This window comes from Urocitellus parryii, chromosome X, assembly GCF_045843805.1.
Source record: "Urocitellus parryii isolate mUroPar1 chromosome X, mUroPar1.hap1, whole genome shotgun sequence".
Lineage (NCBI taxonomy): Eukaryota > Metazoa > Chordata > Mammalia > Rodentia > Sciuridae > Urocitellus > Urocitellus parryii.
Window position 1 is genome coordinate 106,380,402 of NC_135547.1, and position 19,155 is coordinate 106,399,556.

Below are 19,155 nucleotides of genomic sequence, written 5' to 3' on the forward strand. Positions count from 1 at the left end.
CCCAGTAATCCAGGTTACCATCCTTTATCACCATGTTCCTTTGTGGAGTGTTTTTGCTTGTTTGTTATTAATCAGGTGTTTATAAAAATACTAACAGCATTATTGATTACCTACTAATATCAGGCACTGTACTAATACTGTTGTTGTAATGATGATGTTCTCTTTCTGGTATCATTGTATGTTCATTGCTTGTATTAGTAATTGAATCCATACAACTGCTTCTGTGACATTACCGTTATTATTCCTCCTCTACCCAGAAGAAAACCTAAAGCTTAGATTAGATAACTTAGCCAACATCCTAGAGTTCCTAGGCAGAGAGCAAGATTCATTCCCAGGTCTTTTTACCCCAAGAAGTCAGATCTTAACCATTACCATGTGTACTATCTTACACTGCAGTGTTCAACACTATTAATACTAAGATTTCTTGCTGACCTTAAAGCAGTGTTTCCTGTGTGAATAGAAAAAGCTTCACTAGCTCTCATTTTCCAAAAAATAATGTACTTTGGTTTTTCTTCACTGCTAGTCACTTTATTATCAATCTAGAAGTAAAGAAAAACATAAGATTAACTGTTCCCAGAATAAAATACAGAGCTAAGACAAGAACATTTCATTGAATTTGATTTCCCTAGGGTCTTTCTCCAAAGTAATTGACTAGTTATAAAAGAAACGATAAGTCTGAAATAAGATTTTATTCAGTCCTTTGTTTTTCCTTTTTTTCTCTGAATGAAAAAAAAATAGGTAAATCTTATTCACCTGGAAATGTCTGAATACTTTTGTTTACCAATTTCCTAGTCTATATAATTGTTATTGAGAAGTATTATTTAAATCGAACTATTTGTCCAAGCATGAGAATAGTTTTATCATTTTGAAAGATTATTAAGTATGTATTGATATTTTCTTTGAATTGATATTTTCTTTGAATTTCCTATGATGTATTATTTTATGAAGTATTCACATTGTTATAAACAGATATGTCATAAATAATAATATCAAATTGTTGCCTTTTAATTAAAATTAATTGTTAATTAAATTCACTCTTTAGCTTGTGTTTCTAATTTTCTTTTTCTTCTTTTCTCAAAAAAAAATTTAGCTCCTAGTCAGACTGTTACTCTAGTGACACAACCTGTGGTTACCAAGGAAACTGCTGTCTCCAAACTAGAAATGCCATCTTCATTGCTGTTGGAAGTTCCTGCTCTGGCAGATTTCAACCGGGCTTGGACAGAACTTACTGAATGGCTTTCTCTGCTTGATCGAGTGATAAAATCACAAAGGGTGATGGTCGGTGATCTTGAAGACATCAACGAGATGATCATCAAGCAGAAGGTATGAGTTACAAATATAAAAGCTGGCAGAAGGTTTACCTTAAATTACAGATTTTTCCACTAGTCACACCACTCTCCTAGACCATTTCCAACCAAGTCTTTAGACAGTTCTTTCTCTATCAGCAAGCACACTACTCTCTCCACTCTGTTCAGCCCAAGTATGAGCAAGGGTATGAATTAAGGCAATTAACTGTAGTAATCATGAATTAAAAGGAGGAAAATATAAGGGAAAAAAGCATACGCCTTCAAGTATAGTTGGCTTAGTTAAATTTAACAAACAAGTGGTATTTTAAAAATCTATTTGATACCAAATAATCAGCTTCATCGAACTGTTTACATTTAAACTGTTTTGGAACTTTGTACCCATTATGTATCACAGAATCAAACATAATAATCTGGGACTTGTTTGTTATCTACTATTCTAAGTTGTCTGTGCCAATTTTCCTCTTTAAATAATAAGGAAAATTGGAAGTTAATTATAAATAAAAAAGAAAACTAACAAGCAATAAAATATTTTAAAATAACCTAGATCTCAATATTGGTATTTCTGCCCTGCCATATTCAAATCAACATGTTTTTAATACAATATTTCATTTATCAGTTTCATTGGAATCCATTTGGTAAAATTATGACATCTGCTAGAAACCTATAAATATGTTGATACAAATGTGGTTTATCTAGGTAAAAAATTATAATTGGTATCTTCTATATTTATGAATGGGTGAAAAAGTAATTTTGAAAGTTTCAGACACCATAGTCACTTTACTTTTAAAAGCTTTCAAACATTTCAAAAGAAATAATCAATTGTGGAGGTATTCAAGTGTTAAATAATTGCCTTTTGAAAACAAGGAACAGGGCAGACAGTGCGGGTAATATCTTTGTGGTGCTAAAGATGGAACCCAGTGCCTCACACAAGCTAGGCAAGTGCTGGACTACTGAGCCACAACCCCAGCCCCTCTACTACTGCTTTTTAACAAGTGTTCATAGCCATATTTTTTAAGAAAAAAAACAGATTCATAGATGTCACCCTCCTATTAGGTAGCAGAGCAAGTACTCAAATCCAAGTCTGTTTGATTCCTAAATGTGGGTTCTTACTTACTACATACAGTGCCTATAATAACTATAACTGTAGTGACTATTTAGTGTGTGTGTGTGTGTGTGTGTGTGTGTGTGTGTGTATTTATATATTTGTGTCTATGGTCTATATCAGACATTATGCTGATAATTTTATATTGAAATGTGCTGATAGATGCAGAAACAAGAGCTACATTATTTCATGATATCATTTTACTAATACTTCCATGAGTATTATTTATCAGAGGAGGCAATATATTATAGTGTTTAAAAGATAGGCTTTGGAGTTAGACTGTCTGGGTTCAAAGCTTGGCTCTATTACTATAGCTGTGTGACTTTGGATGAGTTGTTCAACCTCCCTAAACATGAATTTATCATTCTGATAAATATGGATAATTATACTATCTGCCTCATAGGTTACCATGAGAATTAAATTAAGTAGTGCATGAAAAAAATATTTTGCATTGCTTACTGTGAGTGTTCAGAAAATGTTAGGATCAATATTAAGTTTCATAGCAAACTCTGGAAACCTTCTCACTCAGGGCATTTGTATTATACAAACTGTATGTGACATAATAATATGGAACTGACAGCTGATTTCCATATCAGCACCCTATTCCACCATTAATATTATGACCTCCTGTACAACCTCCTTGATATTAAAGCGAGAAAGTACACACTCCCTTGTGATGGGTTCATGAGCCTAGCCTTTATAGAAGCCATTGTCATGTTCAGTAGTCTTCAAAGTTCTCTAATAAATTTGTCTTTTTCGGAAAGTACTATTAATTTGGTGTCCTTCACAGAGATTATCTTTAAATATAGGCATGAAATTAGCTAAGAAGTGTTGAAGAGCCATACCTGGGGCAGGGAAAATTAACATTTATAAATTATATATGTATAATATGAAAATTAAGTTTATATTTGTAAATATACATTCATATATATGAATATGTTTATATTAAATTTTATTAACATATATTTCCAATTTCCCTTACCTTGCTAAATAGTAAGGATACTATACTTCTGCTGCTTCCTTCTTTTACATTGAAAAGTAATTTATGAAGACACTGTCAGTTCTTGCCTTTTATAGCTTTAATCACTAAATAGTCAATGAAATGATCATAATTGATTATTAAAGAAATATAGTATATGGAATGAAACAAGAAGGAGAGGTAAGTTTAGGGAGCATTTTATTATATCATAAATAAATAAATAGTTCCTTTGAGTAAAAGTTTAAATAAAACAATCCTGCCTCTAATGTTTGATATGTGAGAAATGAGTTAATATCCCAAAAGTTATTTGTATAGTGTAGAAATTCTATTAACACCTGTTTATTCATATATTCCTTTAGCAAACTTTTATTGATCTGCTACTATGTACTCAGGAAATACAAAGTTGTACAAGATAAGAATGCACAGGTATAATGTTGAAAGGGAGAAAAACAATAATAATGCTATAAAGATAAATTTTAGAGTGATAGCTCCAAAATATTTAGCACACATTACATGTCAATCACCAACTGAGGTAGGGAAAAACATTACATAACAAGAATTGTGATTCCATATGGCTGAAGTTAAGATTGTATGATAATAAAGAAATTGATGAGGTTGGATAGAGAGAAGTGGAGCTAACTAATGGGGATACTTGCCAGACTGAGGAGATTTGTTAATGGCCTGTAGGCAGTGGCCACCCTTAAAGGATTTTAAACAGTAAAGTAAAATCATCCAGTGTAAAAATTTCAGTTGTCTATCAATTTGTCTGGATGCAAATAACAAATCATTCTCTGATTATATCATCAGAAAGTGAATTTACTAGAATTAGCATGAAGGCAATGGAATAAGGCTTAGATGAAGATCTGAGCATGCCTAGGTACCTAATTAGCAGAAATTAGTTGAGTCTCTTTATGATACTCCTTTTTCTTCATCCTGTGTAACTATGTTCAAAATTTAAAGCCTAAAAGAGAGAATCCAGTTGACCTTGCTTTGGTCCCACCCATCTCTTAGCTAGAGAAAATCAGAGAACCTTTATTCAAAGCCTTCTTTCAAAGTCCCTTACAATGAAGGAGAGATGATCTCCCCTCCCTCAGCTAAAAGAATTTGGGATCTGTTGACAGTAAAAGAGAGAAAGGATGCTGAACAGCCAATGAACACTGAATTCAGGCAATGAACAAGGATAAAGGACAGAAAAAAAATGATTTTCAGGCAGTAATTATTGTTGAGAGCCACAACCGTAGGGGCCCCAGCAAACTTCCAGCTGCCAGGAAACTTCCAGCTGCCAGCTGATGATTGGCTCACAGCGGCCCCAGCAACATCTAGCTGATTGGCTCCTCTGCAGTGATGTTCATTGGGCTGTTTCTCTGCCCTTTCAGACCACGGAGCTGCTCATTGGGGGACTTTTTTGGCTCCACCCACGTGACTCAGCCAATTGGCCTCAAAAGCAGGAGGATTGTGGGAGGTGGAGAGAGGCTTGTGTGTGTTGGGGAGAGGCTTGTGGAAAGCCGGTGGTGGCAGTTGGGCTCTGAGGGTTTTTCCTGAGGAGCTGTTTTGTTTGGCATGTGTGGTTCTAAAAATAAAGTTAGTTTCTTTTGACAAGTGGCTCCTGAATTGTGCCCAGCCAGACTGCGAAAAATTATCATAGTCTAAACAACAGCTTTAACTACTTCAACTTTGTAACCTGGAGTCACAAAATAAAGACCATTTATACATTAGTACCTACCCCAAATATAATTTCTTGACCTTTACACATTCAGTGATTGGCTCTCAATAAATGTAGATTGTTGATGGATAATATGAATGAAATATGATAAGGAGATTAAATTTTTAACAGATTAGAATTTGGGGATTCTAATTGTAACTGCAAAGCATCAGAAGTTAGGTGACATGATGTAACAAGATATTTTATGACTCAAGAAGTTAGATTTGAATGCATGAAGTTCAGATCACACCTTAGACATGCAGTAATTGAAATATTGACCCCAGAAAAGATATAAGGACATACACTTGTATATGCTAGCCTTGCAGTAGCTTTAGATGTTAAATTTTAAAATCACACACCTGGCAAAAAGCTTCTGTTGTCTTTAGCATACGTTATTAAAATTAAATTTCTTTTTTTAAAAAATGGGAGCTGCCACAATTTCTAGATAATAACTTATACTAAGCAAATTAAGCAAAACATGGAAATTAAAATTACACCTTTAATTTTTGAGATTTTACTAGGGATTGAATCAGAACAAATTATATTATGTGTCTTTATAATTATGCCAAAATGAATCCTAATGTTATATATAACTAAAAAGAACCAATAAAAATGAAAATATGAAAAATCAATATTAATCTTTAAAAAATAAAATGTAGTCATCTTTGGGATTTTTAAAATGTAGCCACTATAGAATTAAGTAACTCTACTGCTAAATTTTGGAGAGTAAAAAATAGACCATTATCTTTTAGAGAAATATACATGTGATACATGCAAATTAAAACTTTAAATGTTAAAAAGTACATGCAGCTAAAAGTTTATTTTCTAAAATTCTGAATTGATAATAAGTATTATTTATAATCTATAATTGAGAAATTAAATTTGTTTCCTATTTCATAATTTTAAGTGAAATTGCTCTGAGATAAAATTGTTCTGATGATAATTAGCAGTTTTATTTTTTGTGTATAATCTATCAGTCAAAGGAAAACATCTATCTAGAGTCAGATTGTTACTTCTGACCCTTAGGAAAGAAAGGAGGGAGGATAAAAGGAAAAAAAGGAAGGAAAAATGAAAATTAAAAAGGATAAAAGAGAAGGAGGGAGAAAAAGAAGGATAGAGGGAGAGAGTTGGATAGGAAATCTAGGGAGAGGTTTGGAACACTGGAGATAAGTGTTGCTATCAACAAATTGGATTTAGGTGGCCATATGATACTGTTATTTTTTTATACTACTAGTGTCTGATTGCCTGTGCTAATTATAGTCTTTTTTCTAGTCATTTTGGCCAGGTGTTCACCACTAAATCTGAACCACAGCACTTGTATTGAATAAAGAATTAAATTGGCAAAGACATTTTATCCTCTAATAAGACCTCTCCAGGTTGGAGTTGAGACAAATTGGCCAATCTGGACAAGATGATAATAGCCTTGTTCAAGATTCATTTTTAACTGTGCATTACACTGTTACCTAGAAAATTTCATTATTGCAAGATTGAGCAGTTTTAGTGGGTACAGTATATATTTAAATGGGAAATAATCACTTGGATGTGTTCAATTTGTGTTGTTGTTGCTGAGGTCAAAGGCCTTAATAAAACTTCCATTATTTTAAAACTCTGGTTACAGTGTCACAAAGAGCATTTGAATGGCTCTAAACTCATTCTGATTATAATTTTCATTGAATAAATTTAGCCACAATCTGATGACAAATGAACTTTTCTATCATGAACCTACAGTATTAGTAAAACAAAGTATATGAGACCAGTGGTGTGGGGTGAGATTTTAAAATGTTATTGATTGTTTAAACTAAAAACAAAATGAAACAAAAGAAAAGAGTGTTTCTTGGAATTATTCTATTGCCATGATCCTAGCAGAAAGTGCATATTACAAATAAGTTCCCCTTACCAAACAAATGAGAAGAGTTACAGATAATTTAGTTAATTTGGCTAAGGTCATTTAGTAAATGTAATTGTCCTAAAATAAATACAGACCTCTTGAGAATAGATAATGTTTCTTTCTTTTTCTATGATCCTTTGTCCCCTGCTTACATGTTTTCTCATTTCTACATCAAAATTGCAAAAAAACAAACTAAACTCAGTTTATTTCTGAGTACTTCCAATGGATTTCAAAAGTTGGGTGACAGTCATCTTAGGGCAAGGATATTAAAGATTTTTTTTCCTCTTTTATGTAACAACTGTCATCTTACCAGTACGTTTCTGCACAACCTTGTTTAAGAAATACCATACCAGAGTATCCTGTCTTTCCATATATAGAAGCTGTGTATTGCATTCTACAAAGAATAATCCATGATTTGCTTGGCTAAAGACATTTACAAATTTTGTGCTTCAGTTATCTTCCAATAAATACATATGTTTCCAATAGATGGCTTGTTACCCTGTAGATCACTGCTCCACATCTACACAATTTTCTATTCTTACCTAGTAGGAGCCAAGTTCACTGTTATCTTCACTGAAGGATGTAAAGATATGTCAATGTCAGTAACATTACTTACTTTATACCCTGTGGTCATGACAGAATTAAGCTCCCCTTAAATAAAAAAAAATCACAGAGTTGCAAATGCACACACACAAAAATCCCATTTTCTAAGTCTCATAACAAAATTTTTATGGAAAATGATACCGTACCTTCATTTTTGCTTAAAGATAAACATGCTATACTCAACCACATATTTCAAAGTCATGCATAAAAATGCATATCTTATTACAGTTCAATTCAATTCACTGTAAAGTCTTCTGTCAAAATCGCATCACACAAAACTGAATCATAGTATTCACATGAATTCTGATAAAAAACAAGTATAGTGTGTTTTCAATGAGATACCACTGGGATTTTTTTTTAAAGTTTATCATTTTTTTAAATAGTGAATTCTACTTACAAATTTTCTTGTTTGAATACAGTTATAACTCCTTTCTATAAACGGATTTTTATTATTTTCAAAAAGGTACCTAAAATCTGAGATCTCTTTTTTTACAAATAAGTAATATGGGTAATTAAATTACTTTTATTTTTTTGAAATTATGTTTTTATGCCTTAAGTCATAAGTCTTGCCTCTTGAGCTTCATGTTTCACCATAACTTTGGATCCTTCTAGTCTGCAATTAAATTTATAATGTGCTGTGATATAGTTTTAATTAACCTTAATGTTAGGGGAATGATAGTTAATAGGGACATGGGTGGTTTTTCTTTTATTTCTTCATTCAACAAATTGTCTTTGGAACCTGTTATAGTTAAAGCATTGTCCCAGGGTTTCATAAACTGACTTCCAGACCACTCACGTATAATCGAATCAAGCCTTTATTGAAGCACACCGGTGGCAGCTGACCAGTCATAAAGCTGTTCCCCTGATCAGCCCCGAACAATTGCAAGGGTGTTCCTTATAAGCCTGAAAACCCCAAAAGGGATGTTCAGGGGTCTAGCCAATGCAAGCAAGCCAGGTTACAGAAGCAGGACAGTGCAGTCAAGAGGAGGGAAGCCTAACCAATCACAGTTAGCCCAGTCACCCCAGTTACAGAAACAGAGCCCCGTTACCCTAGTTACAGAAACAATCCCCCATTAGGTAGTTCTGTGTTCTTAAAGGTTTCTATAGCAAAAGGAAAAGAACATCTTGCCCCAGCCATGACTCTTCTACTTGGCATGGTTGTTTTACAGGATGAAGTCATAAAACAAAATGGAGTCACATTTGCTCCTACTATCACAAACCCATGTTAACAAAGCACATTAGAGACAGGTAGGGGTCCATAAGGAAATGAACTGGGAAAGAGACAATGGAGTAAGAGTTTGGATTTAAATTTGATTTCCTTGTCTATGGTAATAAATAATTAGTTGAGAAAGAGATGAGGCAGTGATTACTCATCATTAGTAAAAGTGTTTTTGCACATCTACACATTTCTGTATATGATTCCTTATATTAAAGTGATATATGTACTATATGGGAGTAGATATTTTAATATTCTGCAATTAAATGCTACTAGTGTTTTCTATCCTCCCTCAAATATATATTTTGAAGACATCTGATTTACAGTGTCAGGCAGATTATTTAGAAATGTATGAACTGCCTTTTAAAGGCCTTTGGTATAAGACCAAGTTTTCATACATCTGGTGAATTCTTTCTGGTGAGAGTACTGTTCTTAGAGATTAAAATTAAGGATAGTAAAGTCTCCAAATTTAGAGTGCATCCTCTTTAAGGGAAACATCAGGAAGAAGAGGATAGTCTTGGCCATAAGAGAAAGAAGTGCTACTATAGTTTCAATATGTACATATATGAATGGATCAATCATATATTTATTTTCTACCTCTAAATATGTGCCTGCCTTTCTCATATAGAAGAAAATTAAGTTATTTTTCTCCTTCTATGTATCTTGTTGATTTTTATTCAATAATCTGGGAATTAATATTGATTTTTGCATATGTTCTAATGTTTTTTAAATTTTGAAAACTAACAAAATTGATCAGTAATTTCCAAGGTAGTTATAGATACATTAATTTCAAAGAGAAGAAATTGGACATGACTATTTTTGTCATCCTTCATGAATTCACTAAATATAATGGGATATTTAGAGTTGTTTTGAATCAATTTTTTACTCAATTTATAAATGTAACTTTGAATATTATTTTAGTAATTCACACATGCTTCCAGACTCCTTTATCTTTATATTTTAAATTCTGTGTACCTTCATATTCAAGAATTTTATATCTCACATGATTTTGTCAAGAAAAGTATATATTCTGTTTTTTATATATTATTTGTCTCAAGAATAGAAATGTCCTGATTTTTCCTGACATAGTTCCCTCTAACTAGAAATTAAGAAAATTCAGTTGGAGCAAAAGCATACACAGTACTTCTCCTTTATTTGCAGTTTGTTACCTGCAATCAACCATGGTCTGAAAGTGTTACATATAAAATTTCATAAATGAACAATGTTAAACTTTCACATTACACACCATTCTGAGTAACATGATAAAATTATTTGCCATCTTCTTGCTCCATACCATCTGGGATGGGAATTATCCCTTTGTCCACTGTACCCATTCTGTATATGTTACCTGTCTTTTGGTCACTAAGCTCAATTTCAGATGAACTGAACTGTCCAGGGAGGTATTTCAGTGCTTTGTTCAGGTAACCCTTCATTTACTTATTAATGGCCTCAAAGATCAAGAGAAGTGATGCTTACAATTTGAGTATGGCAAAGATAAGCCAAGTGCTTATTTTAAATGAAAAGGTGGAAGTTCTCAACTTAATAATGAAAGAAAAACTTGTACATTGAGGTTGCTATGGTAAGAGTGAAATACCATCTGTGAAATTATGAGGAAACAAAAAGATATTTTAAAAAAAAATAGAAGAGAGAGCTAGGGTTGTGGCTTAGATGTAGATCACTTGCCTAGCATGTGTGAGGCACTAGGTTCAATTTTCAGCACCACATATAAATAAATAAATAAATATCCCTCAACAAATAATAAAATAATTTTAAAAACTAGAAGGAAAGCCAGTAGAGTAAAGGTAGGAGATTATGGAGGAGGGAGGAGGGGAGGGAAAAGAGAAGTGCTGAGGAATGAAATTGATCAAATTAGGTTTGTGCATATACAAATACCTCACAATGAATCCCATTACTATGTAAAATTATAATATACTAATAAAAAAATAAAATGGAAAAGAAAGAAAAATTCATGCTAGTTTTGCTGTCACATCTCAAACAGTAAAAGCTATGGCCACCAAGAATGTACTTTGTTAAGCTGGAAAGATAAATTATAGGGTTTAGTACTACTTGTGGTTTTAGGCTTCCACTGGAGATCATAGAACATATCCCCCATGAATAAGGGAGGACTCATATAGATAGAAATTGAGTTTATTTTATACCTTAAAAAGTGGAGAGAGAAAATAATTTACACTTAACTCCTTCATTTCTTTTTTTCTAAACATAAAGTACCCTAGATTGTAGTGAAAGGAAAAATAATTTTAGCCACTTTGTTACAGTGAAGATTTCTGTCATTTCATTGTATGTGAAAATCATAAAAACCTTCCACAGATTGAACCAAGAGTAACCTTTGAAAATTTGACATAAAAATTAGACTGTCACTTTACCACTCATACCCAAGTTTGATTCTTTTTAAGTTTTATAATAGGAGTTAAGTAGCCTTTGAAGAGAAGGGTTATTAGGGGCAGGTCACAGTAGTTGCAAAGAATGCAAGCAGGCAAGAAACTATATATAATGATATTTTTCAGGAAAATTGTTCTCTAAATCAAAATGAGAATATACTTTATTTTTAGCATTAGGAAATCTTTTAGATGATAACCATGCAACCATTTCAAGGTGTGAGTTTCAACCAAATCCAATTATAAAGTGCCCACACCAATGACTTTAGAATTCACACTCCTTGTAGTTGATTATAATGATCAGAAATAGAGTTGTCTAGTCAGTGAGAGTATTGAAGCCTTTGAGATTTATTCCAGGCTTCTTGATGAAATTTGTCTTGATAACTCTAATATTTATTGTTCATTTTAATCAATAATTAGCTACAAAATTATGCTGTTAATTATATTTTCTTATAAAACTTTGGTATCTTGAAATTTGTCTTTTCAAACATTTATTATCATGTAAATTTTTAATTTTTATGTTTTACCCCTTGAAATTCATTTAAATTTACTTAAAGGCAATCATGATATTGTATTTGTCATAGCATCTAAGAACATACTAAATGCATTATAAATATTGTTCATCACTTCATGAATGACTAGTTTTACTTAGCACTTAGAATATGCTATGGGGCATATTCATATGTGTTTACTTTAACTGTTACATGTAGTCCAATTTATGCCTGGTTTTGATCAGTGATAAATGAAAGGATCCTATTAGTTAATGTATTACATCAAGCAAAAACAATTATACTTTTAGACACTCTTAAGAATTTTAGTAATTAAAGGACTTTTTCCAGTTATACTCTTAAGATGGTCCTTGGCTGGATGTGACAAAATCCTTACTACTGTGGCTTATCCAAAAGGGAGTTTATTATTCTTACAGACGAAAATTCCAGGATTATGTATGCTGGGTTGGTATAAACTATAAAACCATGTGTTCAAACTCCTTTCTCCATCCCTAGACATCCTCAAATTGTGACTTTCTTTCCTATGGTCTTGAGATGGTTAATCTGCCTCCAGACACTATGTCTGTTTTTAAAATGAAAGAAGGGGAAATGGTGAGAGTAAAGCATATTCTAGCTGTGTCTGCTCCTATTTACTAGGATAACAAAAACTTTTCTGTCAGTCTCACATAGAAGAGGTCTGTAATACTGCATTGGTGGAAATCATATCACATGACCACTCCTAACTTCAAGGGATCATGGGAGGATTGAGTATTTTAATGGAGTTGATGTGCTTCTATATTTGTGGCTTTCTGATGAACAAAATTTGGATTATTTTCCTTATTTAATAAGGAAAGAATAGATATCGTCTACTGCCTATGCTTGCCATGATACTCTTAACTAATGAATATTTTTCTCCTTTTAACTTATGTCATTTTAACTGAAAGTGATTTGTTTTTCTATCTTCTTAGTTTTCTCACTGCAAAGATGGCATGGAAGTTAAATGTAAAAGAATAACCCTATTATTAATATTTAGTGGTAGATATCAATTATTTTACTTTATAATCATATCATACAAAGGTCACTGGAAACAGTGTAAGTGAAGAAGGAAATTAAAATACAATGCTTATATTTCCTTTTCTCTTATCAAGAAATAACTTCCTTATTAACCACATGTGTTATACATAATTCTCTGAATCTGTGTTGTCCAGTGTAGTAGCCATTAGTCATCCATGATTACTTAAATTTATATTAATTAAAATTAAAAAATCAGTTCTTCACTCATACTGGCTGCAATTCTAATGCTTAGTAGCCACAGGAAGCTAGTGGCCACCATAATGGGCAGCATGAATATAGAATATTGCCGTCACTGTAACTAGTACCACTGGATAATGATATGTTACCCATTTAAATTTATTTCAGATATCAAGGAAATAAAATTAAGAAAAATATATTATTGATTTTTATCGCTTTGCCCCTGAATACTTTTACATTGAAGAAAGCAAAAGTAGTCACTTTCATAATAGCTGAAATAGCCTGACAAAATCTGTAGAGGTCAATTTGTATCAATACTCATAGTATCAGGTCATCAGTTTTTATATTCTAAATCATCAAGACCCAAGCACATCTACCAAATTCAAGGGAAAATATAGACTAAGCAATAAAAATGTGAAAAATTCTAGCATGATAATCAAATAGGAAAATAAGTAATATAGCACATTTGGTATAAAGTATTTCAAAGACAAAGTTTCTCTTGATCAAATAGGAAAATAAGTAATATGGTACTTTAGTAGAAAACATTTTTTAAGTCTTTTTTTAAATTGTTGGTTGTTCAAAACATTACATAGTTCTTGATATATCATATTTCACACTTTGATTCAAGTGGGTTATGAACTCCCATTTTTACCCAGTATACAGATTGCAGAATCACATCAGTTACACTTCCATTGATTTACATATTGGCATACTAGTGTCTGTTGTATTCTGCTGCCTTTCCTATCCTCTACTATCCCCTCTCCCCTCAGTAGAAAACATTTTAAAGACTAAATTTCTCTTTCTTGCCTACATTGCCTTTTTAATAATGTCCTTTCTGTCCTTGAGATGAACTTCCTGAGCTCCCAACCACAACCCTCAGTGTTTACTTAGTCACTACCATTTCCTCATTGCAGCACTACCCCAAGGCCAAAGCTCCCAGATATTTCTTCTTCCTCACCACTTCTTCCAACAACAATTATCCATCTTTCCTCTCTTAATCTCAGATGGCTACTTTATGCTGTAAAAAATAGAAAATAATGAGAGTAAAGATTTTGGCTAGGTTTCAGTTATATGGGATGAAAAAGTCCTACAAACCTAATGTATGATATAAGCCCTATATATAACAATATTTTACTGCATACTTAACAATTTGCTAAAAGGTAGGTAATATATTAATTGTTGTTATCACACAGAATGCTAATAATAAAAAGGATGGGAGAAAAATTTGGAGGTGATGCACTGGTTTATGACCTACATTATACATAGTTTCACAGGGGTATACTTATCTCCAAACTCACCAACTTGTGTACATTAAAAATGTACATCTACATATGGATTTCCAGTTTTTCCAGCACAATTTGTTAAACCTCTATCTTTCACCCTGAGTCACTTGAATTCTCTACATATGTTTTTACCAAATTAATCTTTCATAAATCTTTTCTCTTAGCACCATGTCTATAATTTGTGAAGTTGTTACCAGGCTGACATTTGTACCTCTCACCACAATGTACCTATCAGGGACCAAGTAACTAGGCTTTCTCTAGAATGAATTATCTGAGGGAAAGAATTTTATACAGAATTCTACAAAATCGGCCTTCTTTATAAAAATGTATTACTATATTTATATTTAAAATATTGGTTAATTATTAAACTTTCTATGACAGTTTTAAAGAGGAGTACACAATATATGGCAATATTTAAAGACATTAAAATGCCTGAATACATTTTAGCACTTAGACTTTATAAAGTCTAAAGGTCAAAAATCACACAACTTTTTACCTTCTGCTTAAAATGGAAAGTTTTGTCTATTCTTTCAGTGTTTAATTATAGAGAAGTTCAATGGGGATATGTAAGGAACCATAAATTCTGTTTATACTTATTTTATCTTATTCTTTTAAGTTTATATTTTATTTTCTAAAATGCATAATTTATTAGTGAAATAGTACCTGTATAAAGATTTGAATAAATATGGATCAACATTTATTGTGGAGGCAGTTCAAAAAAATAGTAGATATGTATAGTCAAGAGGGTCAGGAGAATGCCACTTGTCAGTGTGTCAGATGTTCTCTGGGCCTATAATTAAGTGTCCTTATGTTTCTGATTATAGTACTATTTTTCCCCTAAAAATAACTTATCATATGAAATGAAAGATCTTAGGTAGATTTTTCTGATTTAATTGTTTCTTTCATTTATTTACTTTAATACCTCTTTACTGAATAGCAAACATCTTTTCCCATATGGAGCATAACAATTATAATCACAAGTGTTCAGTAGTCTTAGTCTTTCCATTTTTTTAATAACCAGGATTCATGTTTTACTCTATCTTCTCTGACCCTTAAAGCTTAGGTAAATTGTAAAGTAAATAGTAATTTGTCCTAAATTAATTAGAAATATCCCTTTCTCAACCAACTTCCAAATTTCCTCATATATGCTTTTAAATCTTTGTATTAAACTTCTTCAATATTTAAGGCATACAAATTTATCCTCATATATACCTATTTAGCTCTATCTACCTAAATCTTGTTTCTTTAAAAGAAAATATATAATATTTTCCTAACATTTAGAAGATTCTTCAATTTATTAGTTGTGATTTTAAAATTTTTGAAAGGTCAGGGTGAACTATTTTGAATCATTTTGTCTTTTTAATCTCCTGGTATAGGCTCCCTATTTATCTCTCTTATTGTTTCTTTTGCTGAGAAAAAACTTTTTAGTTTGAGTAAGTCCCATTTGTTGATTCTATTTGTTAACTCTAGCGCTATGGGTGTCCTATTGAGGAATTTGGAGCCCGATCCCACAGCGTGTAGATCATAACCAACTTTTTCTTCTATCAGATGCCGTGTCTCTGATTTAATATCAAGCTCCTTGATCCATTTTGAGTTAACTTTTGTGCACGGCGAGAGATAGGGATTCAGATTCATTTTGGTGCAAATGGATTTCCAGTTTTCCCAGCACCATTTGTTGAAGATGCTATCCTTCCTCCATTGCATGCTTTTAGCCCCTTTATCAAAAATAAGATAGTTGTAGTTTTGTGGATTGGTTACTGTGTCCTCTGGGAACAAATCTTTACTCCACACACTTCAGATAGAGCCCTAATAACCAGAATATACAAAGAACTCAAAAAATTAGACAATAAGATAACAAATAACCCAATCAATAAATGGGCCAAGGACCTGAATAGACACTTCTCAGAGGAGGACATACAATCAATCAACAAGTACATGAAAAAATGCTCACCATCGCTAGCAGTCAGAGAAATGCAACTCAAAACTACCCTAAGATACCATCTCACTCCAGTAAGACTGGCAGCCATTAGGAAGTCAAACAACAATAAGTGCTGGAGAGGATGCGGGGAAAAGGGCACTCTTGTTCATTGCTGGTGGGACTGCAAATTGGTGCAGCCAATTTGGAAAGCAGTATGGAGATTTCTCGGAAAGCTGGGAATGGAACCACCATTTGACCCAGCTATTCCCCTTCTCGGTCTATTCCCTAAAGCCCTAACAAGAGCATGCTACAGGGACACTGCTACATCGATGTTCATAGCAGCTCAATTCACGATAGCAAGACTGTGGAACCAGCCTAGATGCCCTTCAATAGATGAATGGATAAAAAAAATGTGGCATTTATACACTATGGAGTATTACTCTGCATTAAAAAATGACAAAATTATAGAATTTGGAGGGAAATGGATGGCATTAGAGCAGATTATGCTAAGTGAAGCTAGTCAATCTTTAAAAAACAAATACCAAATGACTCCTTTGATATAAGGGGTGTAAACAAGGACAGGGTAGGGACAAAGAGCTTGAGAAGAATATTTACAGTAAACAGGGATGAGAGGTGGGAGGGAAAGGGAGTGAGAAGGGAAATCGCATGGAAATGGAAGGCGATCCTCAGGGTTATACAAAATGTCATATAAGAGGTAAGGAGGGGTAAGTCAAGAGAATACAAATGGAAGACATGATTTACAGTAGAAGGGGTAGAGAGAGAGAAGGGGAGGGGAGGGGAGGGGAGGGGAGGGGGGATAGTAGACAATAGGACGGACAGCAGAATACATCAGACACTAGAAAGGCAATATGTCAATCAATGGAAGGGTAACTGATGTGATACAGCAATTTGTATACGGGGTAAAAGCGGGAGTTCATAATCCACTTGAATCAAACCATGTAATATGATGTATTAAGAACTATGTAATGTTATGAACGACCAATAAAAAAAAATAAAATAAAAATAAAATCCAAAAAAAAAAAATAAATAATCTCCTGGTATACTCCTAATTATTTTACATAACCTTTGTATAACAATACATTCCATAAGACTGAGGTATTTGTATTTTTCAAGTGCCTTTTGTTTATTGGTTTTGCCTTTTAACATATAATCTGAATGCTAAAACTTGTTTTGGTTTCCTTATTTTCCCCCTCGATTCTATCTGTTTTAACATCAGGTGGCCTATAATTCTTTGGAGGAATGGAATATGTAAACTGATCTTCAGATTCTCTAAAGCTGAGATGTAACTATTTTCACTATCATCATAAATTGTACATGTCAATTATATTTTTCCTATTAGAAAAGCTACTGCTTACTGTAAAATATTATTACTATCCAGTCATGTTATTGAATTTTCAAATTCTATCTTTAAGAATTAATTTTAGTTTTAAGCATTGAATCTAAAGATTGTTAGGAAGAAAATATTCTAGAAGAATACTCTTTTATTGCCTTATGGATAAAACCAATTGAATTATTTCTTGACTCCAAAAGCACAAGAAATAAATTTTGTCTCTTTTTTCTAAGTCAATAAAATATTGCTCAGAGCCTGTCTTCTGTGGAATTGGATAATCCAGTTTTCCACATTTTTCAGGGTTCCCCTATTCTTCCTGATGGTTCAGGAGTCTTTTGAGGCTTGTGAGTATACAGAAAATAAATCCCTCAGTGTATATTATAATTCTGTCTTTCTTTTTCCTGCCTGGGAATCTTGATTATTCTAGGTCATTTTCTAATATCAAAAGTTTTTTCAGTACACACTACTTTTAATGCTTTTCTGGGGTGAGGAAATCTATACATTAGGAATATAGTCATACTTACCATCTAGAAAAGTAAAATGTATCTGTTTAATTTTAAAAGACAAGCACAATTACTTTTTCAATCATCTTATCCTGCAACCTTATTCATCAATTCTCGGCAGTTTGCTTGATAAGAGATTCTAAAGAATGTAATAAAGGGAAACTAGGTAGATCGAAGATGGAAGTGAGAGCTATAATTCTATAATGTTAGTTCCTACTATCTACAAAGTTATTGTAGCTAGGGAGCATTTTTAAGGAACTTGCCTGTTATACTGACCTTTTTTTTAAAATCAGCTTATAGCCTATTATATAACTTATTGCCTAAATCACAACACCTTTTTTTTTTGGTGGGGGGGGGGGTACTGGGGATTGAACTCAGGGTCCCATGACCACTGACTCACATCCCCAGTCCTATTTTTGTATTTTCTTTAGAGACAGGGTCTCACTGAGTTGCTCAGGGCCTTGCTTTTGTTGAGGCTGGCTTTGAACTTGCGATCCTCCTGCCTCAGTCTCCCAAGCCACTGGAATTATAGGTGTGTGCCACCATGCCTGGCTTGAGATCTTTAATAATGAAAATTGGATGCCATTTTTAATAATTCCAAACAACAAGTTGTAAACTGATTTTCCAGAATAAATTTGATGTATGGTCACTTTATAGAAAGGAAGAAATTAAGTGTCAGTTCTTCACAAGCTGAATTACTAGGCTTATGGGTTCTTTCTTGGAAAACCTTAGGTTAACATGTTTATAATCTATTTAACAAGAGGAACAAGTAAACTGGCTATTGGAATATGATATAATAGATCCTGTGATTGGGTACAAACATGGGATTCCTTTAGATTATGACAATATCTTCAATTGCAAATAGTAGAAAATTCAATTCAAAGTTACTTAATTTCGAATGGAAATTTATTAGCATATGTAATAGAAATATTGTGTGGGCCTCAAGCATAGGATGCTGATGTTTCTTGCTTCGTTGTTCAACTTTTTCCATTTGACATTCTCATAGCAGTTGCAGAACACACTTTTTTGCATAACACATTATATTTAAAGGGATTAAGAATTTCCTCTCTTGACCTTCAAATGAAAGTTTTGAGCTTCTCTCTGATTAGAATAGCTTATGTCATTAACCCACACCTGAACCAGTTATTGTGGCAAGGAGGATGGGAAT

At 32.8% G+C, this 19,155-nt stretch overlaps 1 protein-coding gene across 3 annotated transcripts in view; it reads left to right on the forward strand.

Moving 5' to 3' along the window:
- Dmd (dystrophin) overlaps positions 1–19,155 on the forward strand; it is a 2,014,880-nt gene that overhangs the window by 1,361,607 nt on the left and 634,118 nt on the right. For all 3 annotated transcript variants that reach the window (XM_077794046.1, XM_077794047.1, XM_077794048.1), the window contains one exon: positions 1,091–1,323. In XM_077794046.1, coding sequence (XP_077650172.1) covers positions 1,091–1,323 — 233 coding nt within the window. The remainder of the gene's footprint in view (positions 1–1,090; positions 1,324–19,155) is intronic.